Source organism: Ambystoma mexicanum, chromosome 2p, assembly GCF_040938575.1.
Source record: "Ambystoma mexicanum isolate Mex_15411 chromosome 2p, UKY_AmexF1_1, whole genome shotgun sequence".
In the NCBI taxonomy this organism is placed as follows: Eukaryota; Metazoa; Chordata; class Amphibia; order Caudata; family Ambystomatidae; genus Ambystoma; species Ambystoma mexicanum.
In genome coordinates, this window is record NC_090923.1 from 577909469 (window position 1) to 577926391 (window position 16923).

At 47.9% G+C, this 16923-nt stretch overlaps 1 protein-coding gene across 4 annotated transcripts in view; it reads left to right on the forward strand.

Moving 5' to 3' along the window:
• DOCK3 (dedicator of cytokinesis 3) overlaps window positions 1–16923 on the forward strand; it is a 2582899-nt gene that overhangs the window by 2287831 nt on the left and 278145 nt on the right. For all 4 annotated transcript variants that reach the window (XM_069644069.1, XM_069644070.1, XM_069644071.1 and 1 more), the window contains one exon: window positions 6412–6553. In XM_069644069.1, the coding sequence (XP_069500170.1) occupies window positions 6412–6553 (142 nt within the window). The remainder of the gene's footprint in view (window positions 1–6411; window positions 6554–16923) is intronic.

Sequence of the window (16923 nt, forward strand, 5' to 3'; positions counted from 1 at the left end):
AGCCTCCTAGCAACTCAGAATTTCCAAAGAAGCTTGGACTCTGATTCATCCACTCGATATATCTGCAAGCTTGCTTGACCATGCTTGACACATTTCGGGCCACTACAGGACACCCAATGCTGCTTTTGGCACGCTAAGAACCTACAAACCAATTGTTGCACTTTGAGCCCTATAGTTGACACCTACAACCATTGAATTGGACCGCCTCTACTCCCTGAAAGCAACTGACTCGATCACTGACTCAACCTGTTTGAAGCCATTGACTCACCCACCTCAAACACACACTCAACACAGCAGAAGCATTGTTTTGCCACCAACTCGACTGATGTCATGAACCATTTAAAGCCATTGATTTAACCGTCTTGAACACCGACCCTATAAAGTGTGAGCCTGCATTAGAACAGACTCAACACTGATTTGCCAGTGGGACCAAGTGTCTCGACATTGACTCATCTGCAGTGAAAGCACCTAGAAGGCCACATCGTGGCTGTCGAGAACCAAGATAAGAACTAAGGTATTTTGAAGTGTCCCTGTACCATGGTCCATTTTGATGGACCAAAGTATTTTTTAAATCACCCTTCTGTACCTTACAAAGACATATCCTTGAACAATTGACATTGTTGCGAAGTCTCTTGCCTGAACACCTCTGCTTATCAACCCAGAATACCCTTTCACATCAAAGTCTAGTGTTTTCTTTTACTTGGGTGTCTTTTTAGTTCTTTCACATCTAATTGCATTTTTTATTTTTTTATGAAAGTCTGTATTTTTACAGAACATTCATTGAACATTTTCTGTTATCAGAGCCCTCATGAAGAGCTAGCCTACTCTTGGCCCTTTTTACCATAAGGGGCAAAGGAGGTATGCCTGTCAGGGGCGTGCTTTTTCACATTTATGGTTGGGATCATTGCTGGTTTAGTCGTTGTGTGGGGCTGAGGAGGCGGCTTATCCCCTGCTCATCCCTGGGCTCCTGCAGAGCAGTGGTCATTTAGTCACAATCACCTTCCTGTAGACAGTAATTTGCATTGCACAGATCTTGCGGGGGCTATTTGGGAGGTGATCAAGTGCAGGACTTTTCCCCAAATGCCTTTGTCACCGCATTAATGCTGCAGGGCGGAAGTGCTTAAGAGAAGCATGTGAAGGAAACACCATACTTCAGTTATTTGTTGGAAGCATTAGGAGGAGGCGGACACTTTCCTCCCCATGTTCATGTATAATCACCACAAGCACCCCCGCTGCTCTGAGGGGGGACTCTGTGCAGTTTTGCCAAAATCAACCAATTCCATATACCTATACATGTGGCTATAAGTAAACAGCATTTTTACCGCGCCAGCAAACTACACGTTTGGTATTAAAAACATCATTTGTCTGGAGATATATTTTTCCACATTAGCAACCAAAACTGGAAGAATTACCAACTACAAAATCCCCATGGAGTCATATGGACCCTGAAAAGGGGGATTTACACCCCTATCCTGCCACTTGTAAACAGGCAGATTTTGTCTGTTTAGATGTGGCAGTTATGGTAAACAAATTAGGCAGTAATTCCTGCAGAATGTATGTGAAACTGATAAAGCCCATTGTTTCCATAAAAATGTGGTAGCTGCTTTCTGTCTACATAGCAGAAAAATCATGGCATTGCTGTTAGCCTTTTCCCATACAACAGTGCTCACTCATGATCCACCTTTCCTATAGTACAAAGCCAACATTAAGTTGTCCTCCATTTGGTCAACTGTTTGAGCTTGAATGTAAACAGGCCTAACTGTCTCTTATATTCCTTTATTTCCTTTGTACAATTTCCTTTTTAGGTCTGGCGAGAGAGATCTTGCAATCCGCCAGCCTATTGCAGACACATATTTGGATGGAGGCCATCTGCTTGGACATTCATTATGTGTGTTATCTACCGAAAGCTCAGTTCCAACAGCGCAGATATTATGCAAGCTATTTCCACTAGTCTCACCAACCTCACACCAAATCAATATCCTCTTCTGCCCCCTGTTTGATGTATAAATTCTGCTTCTCATACCGTTTTGTGATTTATTTAGTTTCACAATATGATGCCTGTAAAAAAATTTGGTTTATCAGCTCTGCCGAAACATAAGAAAAGGACAGGGAAACTACTGAAACAGGAAAATGACTACATCATTGCCAGGCCATCCAATGTTGTTGTCCTGCATTCGTTTCCATTACTTTTGGTGTTGCCTGCGACTGGTGACTATGCTGACATACACAATTGCATACATATGTGGGATCTATGTGATTATTCTGCAGATGAAAAATATCGAAGGCGAAAATTACGAATCCATAAAAAAGTCAAGAAACGGAAACTGCGCCTTTTTCATATACTTCTTAAATTTACCTATAATATAGCTGGGGAATCCTATTTTTAAGAAATGCATAACTTTCCTACGTCGCCTTGTAGGTTCTGTCTGTCTATGAAGTGATTTCTTCTAGTCAGACGTCCATACCTACTCCTGCGAGAGTTTGCACATCCCAAGTTTTTTTAACAACTTTATTTTTATTCACCCGCAAGACATAACTAGGTCCATTCTTACCACTGCATCCCCAAACCAAACCAAAGAAAAGCAGGGACACCCCCGCAACACCCATCACAGCATGCTACCATGACAGAAAGTGAGTAGAATGAAAGGCGAATGGAAAAGAATGTGTTAAAAGGGCAGGTAACAGGAAGTCGATATTATCGGATTTACATGATTTTTGTCTGGGCATATTTCGAAATATTAGTCAATTCGACCTTTTTTTATAAGAAATATTTAAGTAATACTGAGATGCCCTCCTGCCAGAGCCTAGTGCTGGGCAAAATCAGAGAATGTGAACCCTTTAGAGGTGGACACCACCAGCCCCCACCACAGTGCATGTGCTCAGATTTCTGCCCCACCTATACTTTAGCGAATTCATGAAACATATGCACTGATATGGTACATTGCATGTTTACCTGTAACTGTGGCAGGTGTTCTGTGCAGAGGCATGCAGTGGCAGGTAGACAGGGTGTGTGTAAGGTGGGTTGGTGGGTGGGTGTAGAGAGAGTGGGGATTGGATGGGTGAAGGTAGAGGGTGGGGATTGGGTGGGTGGGGGTATGGTAGGGTAGGGTGGGTGGAGGTAGAGAGAGGGGGTAGCATTGGTTAGGTAGAGAGAGTGGGGGTAGGGTGGGTTGGTGGGGGTAGGTGGTGATGGGGAGGTTTGGTGGGGTTAGAGATGGTGGGTGGGTCTGTGTAGAGATGGTGGGGGTAGGTTGGATGGGTGGTGTTAGAGAGGGTGAAGCTTGGGTGGGTGAGGGTAGGAAATTTGGGGATTGGGTAGATAGGTGTAGAGAGGGAGAGGTAGAGTGAGGGGTGGGGGTTAGGTGGGTAGGAGTGGGTGGGGTTAGAGGGGGTCGGTTGGTGACAGTAGTTGGTTGGGGAACAAAGCAGCTATGGGAAGGCTTGTCAAAAGTAGCCCAAACATAACCTAACCCAACCAACACACATAATGGGGGTAGAGTTGGTAGCTTGGGGTATAGAGAGCGGGAGAGGGGTGGATGGGGTAGAGGGTAGAGAGAGTGGGGTGGGCAATAGAGAAAGTGAGTGCCTTGTAGAAAGGCAGCCTCAGGAGGACAGAACACAGATCTGTCGAAAGTAGCCCCAAAATAACACAAATGGTTGCAGAAAATAGTTGAATATGGAATCACTGATCAGCTGGGAAATGGAAAGCCCAGCACATATTTGTTTCTTATAAATCTGCTGATTGGAGCAAATATTGTCAGGGAACGTCTCATTGAGTAGAAATGCGGAGGAGTTTAGAAAAAGAGATTTTAGTAGTTTGGCAGGTTCATACCATGGCATTGCCCGTTGCTATGCCAACCATATATTCTCAGTTCAGAACCCCATTCCCTGCCGTTCTCTTCTGTACCAATGGTTTCGGCTATTTTGTGGCACCAGGGCCACAGAAATTCACCAAAACCAAAAAGCAAGGCGACATTTGCTTGCTTCACATTTCTCTTTGGAAAAGAGAGTGACTGTAAAATGTAGCAGATGTTCACCTGAGGGCAGTTTAAGGTCATATTTCAAGTATTTACCTTATGCTGCTTGCCTCCGCTGGTATGCAGAGGGACGGTCAAATGATCGGCTTTTGTATTCAGTAGTAAAGATGCACTGCCACAGGCAATGATATCACCAGAATAGGTTCCATCAGGAGTGCATTCTTACATCCATTCTGATCAGCAATTTACAGATCTATGTCATTTACTTGCAGGCCATTTCATGGAATCCCAATTCCCTGTACACCCCTCAGGTCCTCCTCCCCACCACCTTAGCTTTCTATATAGCCCAAACCCCCCATCTACATTTTAGTGGTGAAATATTTATAGGAAATGGCATTCGAAGAAATGAAATGCAAGGAATTTGGGGAATACCTTCAAAGCCACCATAAAGTGAAGGCATGTGAAACAAGCTTAAAGCATAACAGACGAGTTGATGGCTGGAAGGTTTAGAATTAATCTTAATCTCTGGGCAACCACCCATACCCTCATTCCTCAGCCTGCCAAGCCATAATAGAAAGGGGAAAGACTGTATGCAAATCAAGCTTTGTAACTCCCCAAAAGGGACAGTCCAGTCCGAACTACTAAGCCACATCCCTTCTGCACGAGACCGCAAGCATCCCCAGATATGTTTTGGCCTCATCGGGGGTCATCCGAGGAGAGAGGCGTAACGCGTGGTCTCCATTTTCACAAATTCAACTATCCATACATTTATTTTCAACATCCATCCACTCACACAACCATATTCACTCCTTCTTCCATATGTGTACCAACTCATCTATGCATCTACACATACAGTCCTATTCATCTACTCATTCAGCAGCCACCAATGCAACCTTATCAACATGCACTGTCACCCATAGTCCCTGTTACATCAGTTCACCTACACAGCTGGATTCATCCATCCATCCACACACACATGCTCGCAATTGTCCGAGTCCTTCTTCTGGTTCACCAGACCTAGCAGCCTCCCAATCCCCCAGGAGTTCAGGCCCCTTGCAGAACCAGACTCATCTATGTAACAGGGATGAGATAAACCATGGGCAGACATCATCTTTCACTGGTATCATGGCAGGCTAACGAGACACCAGTGACTAATGACATTGCGACGTGAATGGCAAGGCCCGAGCGCCAACTTGTGCAGGCTCCCATTGCACACAGGAGGGCTGATTCCTTCTCACTGAAATCTCCAATACTTCCAGAGAGCACAACGACCTGTGGCTCCAGTGATATGCAAGGAGACCTGCACTGAAACAAGGCTCTATTTTGGACCTATCTGGAGGCATGGTTCCCCCTAAAGTCCTGAGGTAGTGTGTGCCTGATGCTTGGATTGTCCATTCATACAGAAAGACTGGGATTTCACATTAAGTCCAAGGCTCCCAGTGGAGGATTACAAAAAAAGAAAAACGAATGTAGGACAGGGCTCAGAGTTTCAATATTTTGTCGAGTAAGAACAAAGAAAACACATCTTTGAGATGTCCACGATTTTTCCAAATGAGTCTCCTCTCTGTTACATAACCAAGTACCTCTGATGCCACTCTAAAGCCAGAGGCATTCTCACATCTTTTACTTGTGCATATATAATACCACAAATGCAAGGGCCCGGCACCTATTTGACCTCTCATACTAAAACACTAACTGCTACATGAATATGTTGCTTATGTCACCAGACTTGTCATGGACCCTTATACCAACTTTGCATTACAGATATATTCGCCTATACAGGCACTGACACTGCATTGCTGAAGTCCCTCTCGGGCAGAGGGGAACCCTCTGTTTTCAGGAGTTAGGCACCACTAATAGGGGACATGGCTTGTTGTACATTCTGTACCTTTATTCCACTGTTAATTACCCAAAGACAACCTAACACCCAGGACAGTAAACTTACACTATTTTCCTACAAGCAAATACGCGACTCTCACACCCTTTTGTACTCGTGTATCATTGATATCACCCCCACTCCCCAATACATTTATATCTTTTGTACCTTCAGTATGGTTCATTGATGCCAACCTCAGAGCTAAGCTTTCTCCCAACCCGTTTGCTTGTACTTCACAGACATGCTACAGGTCAGAGGCGTAGACAGGGTAGGGCCTGAGTGGGCAAGGCACACCTAATATCTGTAAATGCCCACTCAGCAGCGGTGTGTGGGCATTCACAGATGTTGATATCTCTTTGGTGGGCCCAACTATATTAGCTTCAGACCCCACTTGTTGAACAATCCTGGCTACACCTCTGCGCAGGCCATTGACGATCACATCTGCTGTACATGGGAATTATTAAAATCACCTGATGATTATTCTGTAAATTGTTAGAGTTTTCCTGTATTCCCACTCCCATGGCCGCTAATGAATCTTGAATGCCACTTGTGTTACAGAATAAGGAGTTTGTTTGCCGAGGCCATGACTATGAGCGACTGGAGGCTTTTCAGCAGCGGATGCTAAGTGAGTTTCCACAAGCCATTGCAATGCAGCATCCCAACCATCCAGATGACACCATCCTCCAGTGCGATTCACAATGTATCCTTCATGACATCATAAGAATGGGCCATTAATACATGATGAGTATGTCGGCACTGGCGCGCACTCAAGCAAATATGACTTGCAATGTAGAATTGCTAGAGACACAGTAGATGTTCCTGACCACCTTCGTGTTAAGGCACTGGAGCAACCACTGTGTTAACATATAGGAGATTTTGTTTATTTATTTTTATTTTATTTTACATTTGTAGGAGCCCACCTAACCCTGCTGTGTCTAGGCGCTAGTTACATGCTGGAACAAAAACAGTGAATAAATACTAGGCTACAGTAGTAGAAGTAGTAGAAGAGGTGAGTCTTTAGTAGTTTGCAGAAAGTGCTGAAGGATGTTTCTGATTTCAAAGCAGGAGACAGTGAGTTCCAGAGAGTGACGTCAGAGACTGGGAAGCTAGATCCTCCCGCTTTGGCTCTTTTGAACTTGGGAATAATTAGATGATTGCGGTATACGGTGCAAATAGGCCTGGCGGTGATAGGTCTGGACGGCCTCTGGGTCAGGTATCTCTGTGCATTGTTTGAGAGACATTGGTAAGTAATGATGAGGATTTTTAACTTCATCCTTTATCTGACGGGGAGCCAGTGAGCTTGTTTCCTTGCAGCTGATATGTGGTCATATCTGTTGTGGCCAAAGTACGCACGCAGGGAATTGTTCTGGATAATTTGTAGTTAATTTACGTTTTCTTCCATGGTGCCGCTGACGAGGGAGTTACAGTAGACCAGTCTGGAACCGATGGTAGCCAAGGCAATGTTGAGGCAGTTATCAGGGTTCCATATGTTAATATCCCCGCAACAATTGGTAATATTAACCCATTGAACCTATGGGGGACACCCCTGCACCCCCATAATATTTTAAAGGGAGCGGAGGACACCCCTGCAACCCCTGCTCCTATTTACCCCAACAATTATCCCCACTAATAATATTGCCTATGGCCGTTCCCGACGACCATACATATCGCAATATTATTGGTGGGGATAATATCACCTGATACCAGTATCAAGGGATAGGAAGGGGCAGCTTGGATTGATGAGATTTGTGGCGTAAGCGACGGAAGAGGCAATAGCATTGACATGTCGTGACATGCTCACATTGGCATCTAGTGGAAGCTAAGAGTACTGACAGCAGTAGAGACATGGATGATGTGGTTAGAAGGGGATGCCAAATTTGCATATCATTTTGTGGTACAAGACCAATTCAGTCTTCGAAATGAACATCGCTAGGAAAGATTTTCTTTGCAGCTTTCCCTCCATAGACATCAATGAGAGACAAAACTTGTTCCTACTGTTTTGAACCTGTTCTTGTTTTAGGAGCCCAGTGAAGTCTTTTTACTTCACTGGCCTTTCTAAGCTCATCTGTTTTTGGAGCACTGACCAGTCCTAATGGCTATCATTGCAGAAGAAGTCTCTGTTTATTTTTCCTTACAGTGAAGTGCATAAGGGACTGTAGAAGTTCAGTGAAGGTTGACAGAACCCTGTTGGTTGTGGGCACTGGCAGGGAGTTGGTGTTCCAGTACTGTCGGTAGTTATTCACAGATCAGTCTTGAGTTGTAGTTGTGCAATGATATTTATTATTTTAGGTGCAACATAACACTTGCGGCACATTGTGCCTGGGTGATATAACACACAGCCGACAAGCGTTTCTCAAGGCTGTGTGGGGTGAGCGTTGGTGAGTGATGAGTGAAGTGGGAGAGTGAGCGATGCAGTGACATATTGTTAATTGAGCGTAACGGTGGAGAGGTTCAAATATCATTTCAACTAAATTGGCTGCAGAAAAAAATCAAAACAGGAGTTAAACAGCATGGTATGCGAAATTAAATGCGTGGTGAGAAGTGGGTGATAGTGGTTGGTGCGGAGTGGTAAGGCATGTTGATAGCACATTACATCATTGTTAATACAAATATAGGCAAGGTATTGACACGTTAGGAAGGTCAAATAGACATCAAGTACCAAAGAGAAAGGAGAAAATAAAGTAAAATAATAAAGGGAAAAATGGGGGAGAGAGAAAGAGTTGTTAGGTGAGGGTTGGGTGACCTTGGATATGGTCAGACAGAAACAATGCTGGTTGAGTGCCAGGAGGGCCTGTGCCTACCAATTGGTAGTAATATGGGCTCGCGTTGAAGCGTGTGGCGAACAACCCCTGGATAGGGTGTTGGATCTTGGCTTGTTAGCTCATCTGGAAAGAAAATGAGAAGAGTGGAGTGATGCCATGGTTGCTGTAAAGATCCCAGCTGGGAAAGGGGTGGCATGAGGCGCGAGTGGTGGAAGTCCAAGTGGACCGGGCATGGACGTGTTAATGGACCAGGAGTGCTGGGAAGGAGGTGTGGGCCCGTCAGAATATCGGCGGGTTACTGGCTGGGTCAAGGAAGGTCATGTGTGAATGTCAGTGATGTGGGCCGCTTCTATGGAGGCCCCGGGTGGACGAGAAATGGTGGGGGGGCCAGTAATGGATCAGTGTAGCTGTGAGATTGCGTCAATGGGAGGGGGGTGAAGAACCAGACCCTCCATCTGGGGCCTGAAAGAAGGAGAACCCCGGGGGGGGGGGGGGGAAGGGAGGGGAAGGCACCTCTGTCCGGTGTCCCTGGGAGAGAAATAGCGAGAGATTGGCAGAGGCGGAAGAATCCCGGGCCGGCAGGTTAGGCAGCCCGATTGCTGGACGGCATGGATGTCCTGCTCAGTTGCTGATGTATCGGTAGTTGCGTGAAACACACATTAGGAGGAGCTGGTGTGTCACCAACCTTGGTGAAAGCAAGGCGATTAGAGTTTGGGGGGCTGAAAAGGGGGGTTAGAACTAAGGTATGCAGGCTGCAATGCCAAGCCGGCGGTGGGCCATCATGATAAGACGTGCGGGCTGAATATGTCACGCCTTTGGCCGACCGATGTGTCAGGAATCATGGCCCCGTGGTTGAGGATAGGGGAGTGCGATGCGGGCTGGGACAGCGCTAGCTGCAAGTATGGCAGGAGGCGTGGCTGGGTCTGAAGAGAAGGGGGAGGCTTACCTGAGAGGATATTGCTGTAGCACCGCATGGTGAAGATCGAGGACGTGAAGTCCCGTCTCGTATTAAAGCAACCACTTCCTGGTTGGGAAGGGAAGGGCAAGATCTGATTGGATAAGTATCCGCGATTGCTGATTGGATGCGTGGCAGGGGGCCAGGTCCTGACGTCGGACTGGCTGGGTTGGGTGGGCCTATCTGTCACTCACGGAGCAAGGCAAGGCGCCGTGGTGTAAGTGAATTCCCCAGGTGGTGAGCAAGGTCTTGTTAGCGCGGGGTGTGCAGTGGAGAGAGGGAAGTCCCGAAGGGGGGACAGGTATTGTTGGAGATCAATTATTGAATTGAGGATGAGACAAGAAAGGGGGGAGACGGTATGCCTTGTAGGTGCAATGAGTCAGGGGGATGGGAGGCACCAGAGGTGCTGGTGCTGATGAGATGGTAAAAAATGAAGGTGGGCATGGACGTGTGGTCCCTGAAGGGTTAGGTGTGGATCAATATGAAGAGGCCAATGGCAGAGGAGGACCAAGCTGGTGGTCCCAAGTTAACATAGGGCTGGAGGTGGCAGGGACATGAGGGGCAAATGAGATGAGGCCCGCGGGCAGAGGAGCTGGCGGGCCACCTGGGTGGGGTGACTGGCTAGAAATAAAGCCACGGGCACCTGAAGAGGGGCACAGACTTGGCGGAGGAGAGCTCGTAAAAGTGTGTAAGGGACCTCAATGTTGAGGGAGCAGCATGGCATGGGGCCTGGGAGGTGGTGGAAATTAGTCTGGGGCAGATTGCCCCTGGGGTAAGTTGGTGGGTGGTCAGTTGTTTGGCAAAAGCCCAAAGCAAGGCTAACCGGGGAGAAGGTCAGAAGGCTAGTGCTGGGGGCCGGTCGGCCGGACCATTAGATGGGTACTACTTCCGGTGGTGCGTGTGGGGCACCGGGAAGAATCCCAATAGCAGGCAGATGGAAAGAGGAGGAAAAACTGAGGAAAGGGAAGAGAGAGTGTATTCTCATAGGAAAACATGGAAATCATGATCACTATTGAGGCCAATTGTTAAGCCTCTGTGTTTTCATATCAGTTTAATTTCTCTCTGGCGCAGGTGGAGTTGCCTGTCTCCTCCTCTTGCATCAGCTGGTACAGTTTCGAGTCCCACCAATGCGATTTCCTCTTTGCGGGCCCACTGGTGTTGCTCTTGCCAGTGCACCACCAGTGGGTATTTGGCGTCTTGAGAATGTAGTGTGCTCAAATGTTCTCAAATTCTGATTCTGAGTTCCCTCTTAGTACTTCCGATGTATTTATGGTCACACACACATATTATGGCATAGATGACATATTTAGATTTACAGTTGATAAACTGGTTAATGTCATGTGTGTCAGTGTCACTGAAGTCAATTGTCTTGGTGTTCCTGGCATGTTTGCACATGGAACATGTTCCGCATTTAAAGAAACCCACAGGTTTAGTTCTTGTAAGACAATTGTCATCAGTTTTTGGAGCTGGAGCCGGAGCCATAAAAGACGGGCTTAGAATTGTATTAAGTGTATTGGCCTTGGTGTAGGTCAGGCATGGTTTCTTTGGTAGCCAATGTCTGATGTTGTCATCTATCGTCAGGATGTGCCAGTGTTTTCTTAAGATTCTCAGGACTTGTTGGATGTCGCTGCAGTATTGTGTGATATACCGGATATCGGTGTTGGCATTCGTCTCATCTCTGCTGGCACAGACAGATCGGTCGGCCAACGGCGTGACATATTCAGCCTGCACGTTTTATCATGACGGCCCACCCCCAGCTTGGCATTCCAGCCCGCATACCTTAGTTCTTCCCCCTTTCCACCCCCCCTGAACTCTAATTGCCTTGCTTTCATCAAGGTTGGTGACACACCAGCTCCTGCCGATATGTGCTACACGCAACTACGGATACATCAGCAACTAAGCAGCACATCCGTGCCGTCCAGCAATCGGCTGTTTAACCTGCCGGCCCAGCATTCCCTCGACTCTGCCAATCTCTCGCTACTTCTCTCCCAGGGACACCGGCCAGAGGTGCCTTCCCCTCCCTTCCCACCTCCCTCCCTCTGGGTTTCGCCTTCTTTCAGGCCCCACATGGAGGGCCTGGGTCTTCACCCCCCTCCCATTGACGCAACCTTGCAGTTACAATGATCCATTACTGGGCCCCCCGCCATCTCTTGTCCACCCCGGGGCCTCCATAGAAGCGGCTCACATCACTGACCCTCACACATGAGCTTCCTTGACCCAGCCAGTAGCCCACCGATATTCTGACGGTCCCACACCTCCTTCCCAGCACTCCTGGTCCATTAACACGCCCATGCCCGGTCCACTTGGACTTCCACCACTCGCGCCTCACGCCACCCTTTTCCCTAGCTGGGATATTTACAACAACCATGGCATCACTCCACTCTTCTCATTTTCTTTCCAGATGAGCTAACAAGCCAAGATCCAACACCCTATCCAGGGGTTGTTCGCCACACGCTTCAACGCAAGCCCACGTTACTACCGATTGGTAGGGACAGGCCCTCCTGGCACTCAACCAGCATTGTTTCTGTCCGACCATATTCCAGGTCACCCAACCCTCACCTAACAACTCTTTCTCTCTCCCTCATTTCTCCCTTTATTATTTTAAATTATTTTCTCCTCTCTCCTTGGTACTTGATGACTATTTGACCTTCCTAACATGTCAATACCTTGCCTTTATTTGTATTAACAATTATGTAATATGCTATCAACATGCCTTACCACTGCGCACCAACCACCATCACCCCTTCTCACCACGCATTTAATTTTGCATACCATGCTGTTTAACTCCTGTTTTGATTTTTTTCTGTGCCCAATTTTGTTGAAATGATATTTGAACCTCTCCACCGTTACGCTCAATAAACAATATGTCACTGCATCGCTCACTCTCCCACTTCACTCATCACTCACCAACCCTGCCCCACACAGCCTTGAGAAAGACTTAGGTTGAAACGCGTGTCGGCTGTGTGTTTTATCACCCAGGCACAATGTGCCGCAAGTGTTATGTTGCACCTGAAATAATAAATATCATTGCACAACTACAACTCAAGACTGATCTGTGAATAACTACCGGCAGTACTGGAGCACCAACTCTCTGCCAGCACCCGCAACCAACAGGGTTCAATCAACCTTGACTGAACCTCTACAACCCCCCCTGGGAACCTTGGAGTTTGGTTCCCTCACAAAACCCTGTGCCAGACCGCAGACCAAACCTTGCCAACAGAGAATTGGTTGCGCAGGGGACCAGCTTGTCCCGACATTAAACTCCTTACCCCTTGCAATCATTCTTCAGGGACTGGACCCCTGCAGCAACAGATCAATCATGGCTGATTACCTTGAATCTAGGAAAACCGACTCTAAGAACCTTTTTTCTGCAAAAGGTTCTACTGTGCATGCATTTCCACCCACACTGAGGGTTCCTGATAACTTCAGCCAACAATTTATCAAACTCGAACGACTATGTACCAAGGAGATAAATACATTCTGGGAGAGATTCACTCTCTAGACCTACTTGGAACAGGAAAAAATACAGAGAGGACTTAGGATCATTATCTTTCCAGATTTCACAAACCCTGAGGATGCCGATCTGGCAGCTAAATGGGAAGAAAACCTGAACATGGGTTCTAAAATCATGATGGAGCTACTAATCGAACATGCCGAATGGGTACACAACAGACTCATTATAGAAATTGACCAATTCAAAACAGAGATCGACTCAAGTAATTCTTCTGTAGCCACAAAAGAGAAAAATTACAGGATCATGAATGAGATACTCAAGATTCACCAGGATAAGGTGAAAATTAGGAAATGCAGAAAATTCACCAGAGACGAAAGAGACTACCAGGACAACAGAGTATTTACCTTCCAAGCTAAATTTGACAACATACAAGGCACAAGTTCCAAGGAAAATACTCCTAACAGCTCACCCGCCACATCAGATGCCGACAGCGAAGTAGAGCTAGACGCTGACAGCGAACCAGATCAGGAACCACAAGAACCAGACATCAGCACCAAGGAACCAGTACTGCAGTTCCGTTTTGCTCTCAAAAATTCCCCTTTGGGAATATTGTTTATGACTGATTTTTTATGACAGCTTGAGGCGTGGAGGACAGAATTGACTTCCGTTGGTTTCCTGAATGTTGCAGTTGTCAATTTGCCTCCTACTGGCATGATGGAAATGTCAAGGAAATCAATTGATGTGCTGGTCGATGTTTTGGATAGTTCAAGACCAAATCGATTGTCGTTAATGTATTGTTGCAAGAGTTCTAGTTGTTCGACAGTGCCAGATCAGATCATCAGGATGTCATCTATGTAGTGAAACCATTTATGGACAAACTTATTGAATTCTGCATTAGCAAATGCATGCTCGTGTTCAAAATGATGCATAAACAAGGTCATGTGTGAGGGTCAGTGTTGTGGGCCGCTTCTATGGAGGCCCCGGAGTGGACGAGAGATGGCGGGGGGCCCAGTAATGGATCATTGTAACTGCAAGGTTGCATCAATGGGAGGGGGGTGAAGACCCAGGCCCTCCATGTGGGGCCTGAAAGAAGGAGAACCCCAGAGGGGTGCGGGGGTGGGACGGGAGGGGAAGGCACCTCTGTCCGGTGTCCCTGGGAGAGAAGTGGCGAGAGATTGGCGGAGGCGAGGGAATGCTGGACCGGCAGGTTGGGCAGCCCGATTGCTGAACGGCACGGATGTGCTGCTCAATTGCTGATGTATCCGTAGTTGCGTTTAGCACACATCGGGAGGAGCTGGTGTGTCACCAACCTTGGTGAAAGCAAGGCGATTAGAGTTCAGGGGGGGTGGAAAGGGCGAAGAACCAAGGTATGCGGGCTGGAATGCCAAGCTGGGGGTGGGCCGTCATGATAAGACATGCGGGCTGAATATGTCACGCCGTTGGCCGACCGATCTGTCTGTGCCAGCAGAGATGAGACGAATGCCAACACTGATATCCGGTATATCACACAATACTGCAGCGATAGCCAACAAGTCCTGAGAATCTTAAGAAAACACTGGCACATCCTGTCGATAGATGACATCAGACAATGGCTACCAAAGAAACCATGCCTGACCTACATCAAGGCCAAAACTCTTAACACAATTCTAAGCCCGTCTTTTATGGCTCCAGCTCCAAAAACTGATGACAACTGGCTTACAAGAACTAAACCTGTGCGTTTCTTTCAATGCGGAATTTGTTCCATGTGCAAACATGCCAGGAACACTAAGACAATTGACTTCAGCGATACTGACACACATGACATTAACCAGTTTATCAACTGTAAATCTAAATATGTCATCTACACCATAATATGTGTGTGTGACCGTAAATACATCAGAAGTACTAAGAGAGAACTCAGAATCAGAATTCGGGAACATTTGAGCACACTGCATTCTCAAGACGCCAAATACCCACTGGCGGTGCACTGGCAAGACCAACACCAGTGGGACCGCAAAGAGGAAATCGCCTTCGTGGGACTCAAAACTGTACCAGCTGATGCAAGAGGAGGAGACAGGGAACTCCACCTGCGACAGAGAGAAGCTAAACTGATATGCAAACACAGAGGCGTAACAATTGGCCTCAGTAGTGATCATGATTTCCATGTTTTCCTATGAGAATACACTCTCTCTTCCTTTTCCTCTGTTTTACCTCCTTTTTCCATCTGCCTGCTATTGGGATTCTTCCTGGTGCCCCACACGCACCACCGGAAGTAGTACCCGTCTAATGGTCCGGCCCACCGGACCCCAGTACTAGCCTTCTGACCTTCTCCCCAGTTAGCCTTGCTTTGGGCTTTTGCCAAACAACTGACCACCCACCAACTTATCACAGGGGCAATCTGCCCCAGACTAATTACCACCATCTCCCCGGCCCCATGCCATGCTGCTCCCTCAACATTGAGATCCCTTACACACTTTTACAAGCTCTCCTCTGCCAAGTCTGTGCCCCTCTTCACGTGCCTGTGGCTTTATCTCTAGCCAGTCACCCCACCCAGGTGGCCCCCAGCCCATTCTCTGCCCTGCAGGGCTCATCTCATTTGCCCCTCATGTCCCTGGCACCTCCAGCCCTATTTTAACTTGGGACCACCAGCTCGGTCCCCCTCTGCCATTGGCCTCTTCCTATTGATCCACACCTAAGACTTCAGGGCCCACACGCCCATGTCCACCTTCATTTTTCACCGTCTCATCAGCACCAGCACCTCTGTTGCCACCCATCCCCCTGAGTCATTGCACCTGCAAGGCATCCTGTCTTCCCTCCCCCCTATCTTGTCTCACACTCCATTCAATAATTGATCTCCAGCAATACCTGTCCCCCCCTTCGGGACTTCCCTCTCTCCACCGCACACCCCGCACTAACAAGACCTTGCTCACCAACTGTGGAATTCACTGACACCACAGTGCCTTGCCTTGCTCCGTGAGTGACAGATAGGCCCACCCAACCCAGCCAGTCCTATGTCAGGACCCGGCCCCTGGCCATGCATCCAATCAGCGATCGCAGATATCTATTCAATCAGATCTTGCCCTTCCCTTCCCAACCAGGAAGTGGTTGCTTTAATACGAGACAGGACTTCACATCCACAATCTTCACCATTCGGTGCTACGGCAATATCCTCTCAGGTAAGCCTCCCCCCCTTCTCTTCAGACCCAGCCACGCCGCCTGCCATACTTGCAGCTAGCGCTTTCCCAGCCCGCATCGCACTCCCCTATCCTCAACCACGTGGCCACGATTCCTGACACATCGGTGGGCCAACGTCGTGACAAATTCAGCCCGCAAGTCTTATCATGATGGCTCACCCCCGGCTTGGCGTTCCAGCCTGCATACCTTGGTTCTCCCCCCTTTCCACCCCCCGAACTCTAATCGCCTTGCTTTCACCAAGGTTGGTGACACACCAGCTCCTCCTAATGTGTGTTTCACGCAACTACCGATACATCAGCAACTGAGCAGGACATCCATGCCGTCCAGCAATCGGGCTGCCTAACCTGCCGGCCCGGGATTCTTCCGCCTCCGCCAATCTCTCGCTACTTCTCTCCCAGGGACACCGGACAGAGGTGCCTTCCCCTCCCTTCCCACTCCCCCCCCCCGGGGTTCTCCTTCTTTCAGGCCCCAGATGGAGGGTCTGGTTCTTCACCCCCCTCCCATTGACGCAATCTCACAGCTACACTGATCCATTACTGGCCCCCCCACCATTTCTCGTCCACCCGGGGCCTCCATAGAAGCGGCCCACATCACTGACATTCACACATGACCTTCCTTGACCCAGCCAGTAACCCGCCGATATTCTGACGGGCCCACACCTCCTTCCCAGCACTCCTGGTCCATTAACACGTCCATGCCCGGTCCACTTGGACTTCCACCACTCG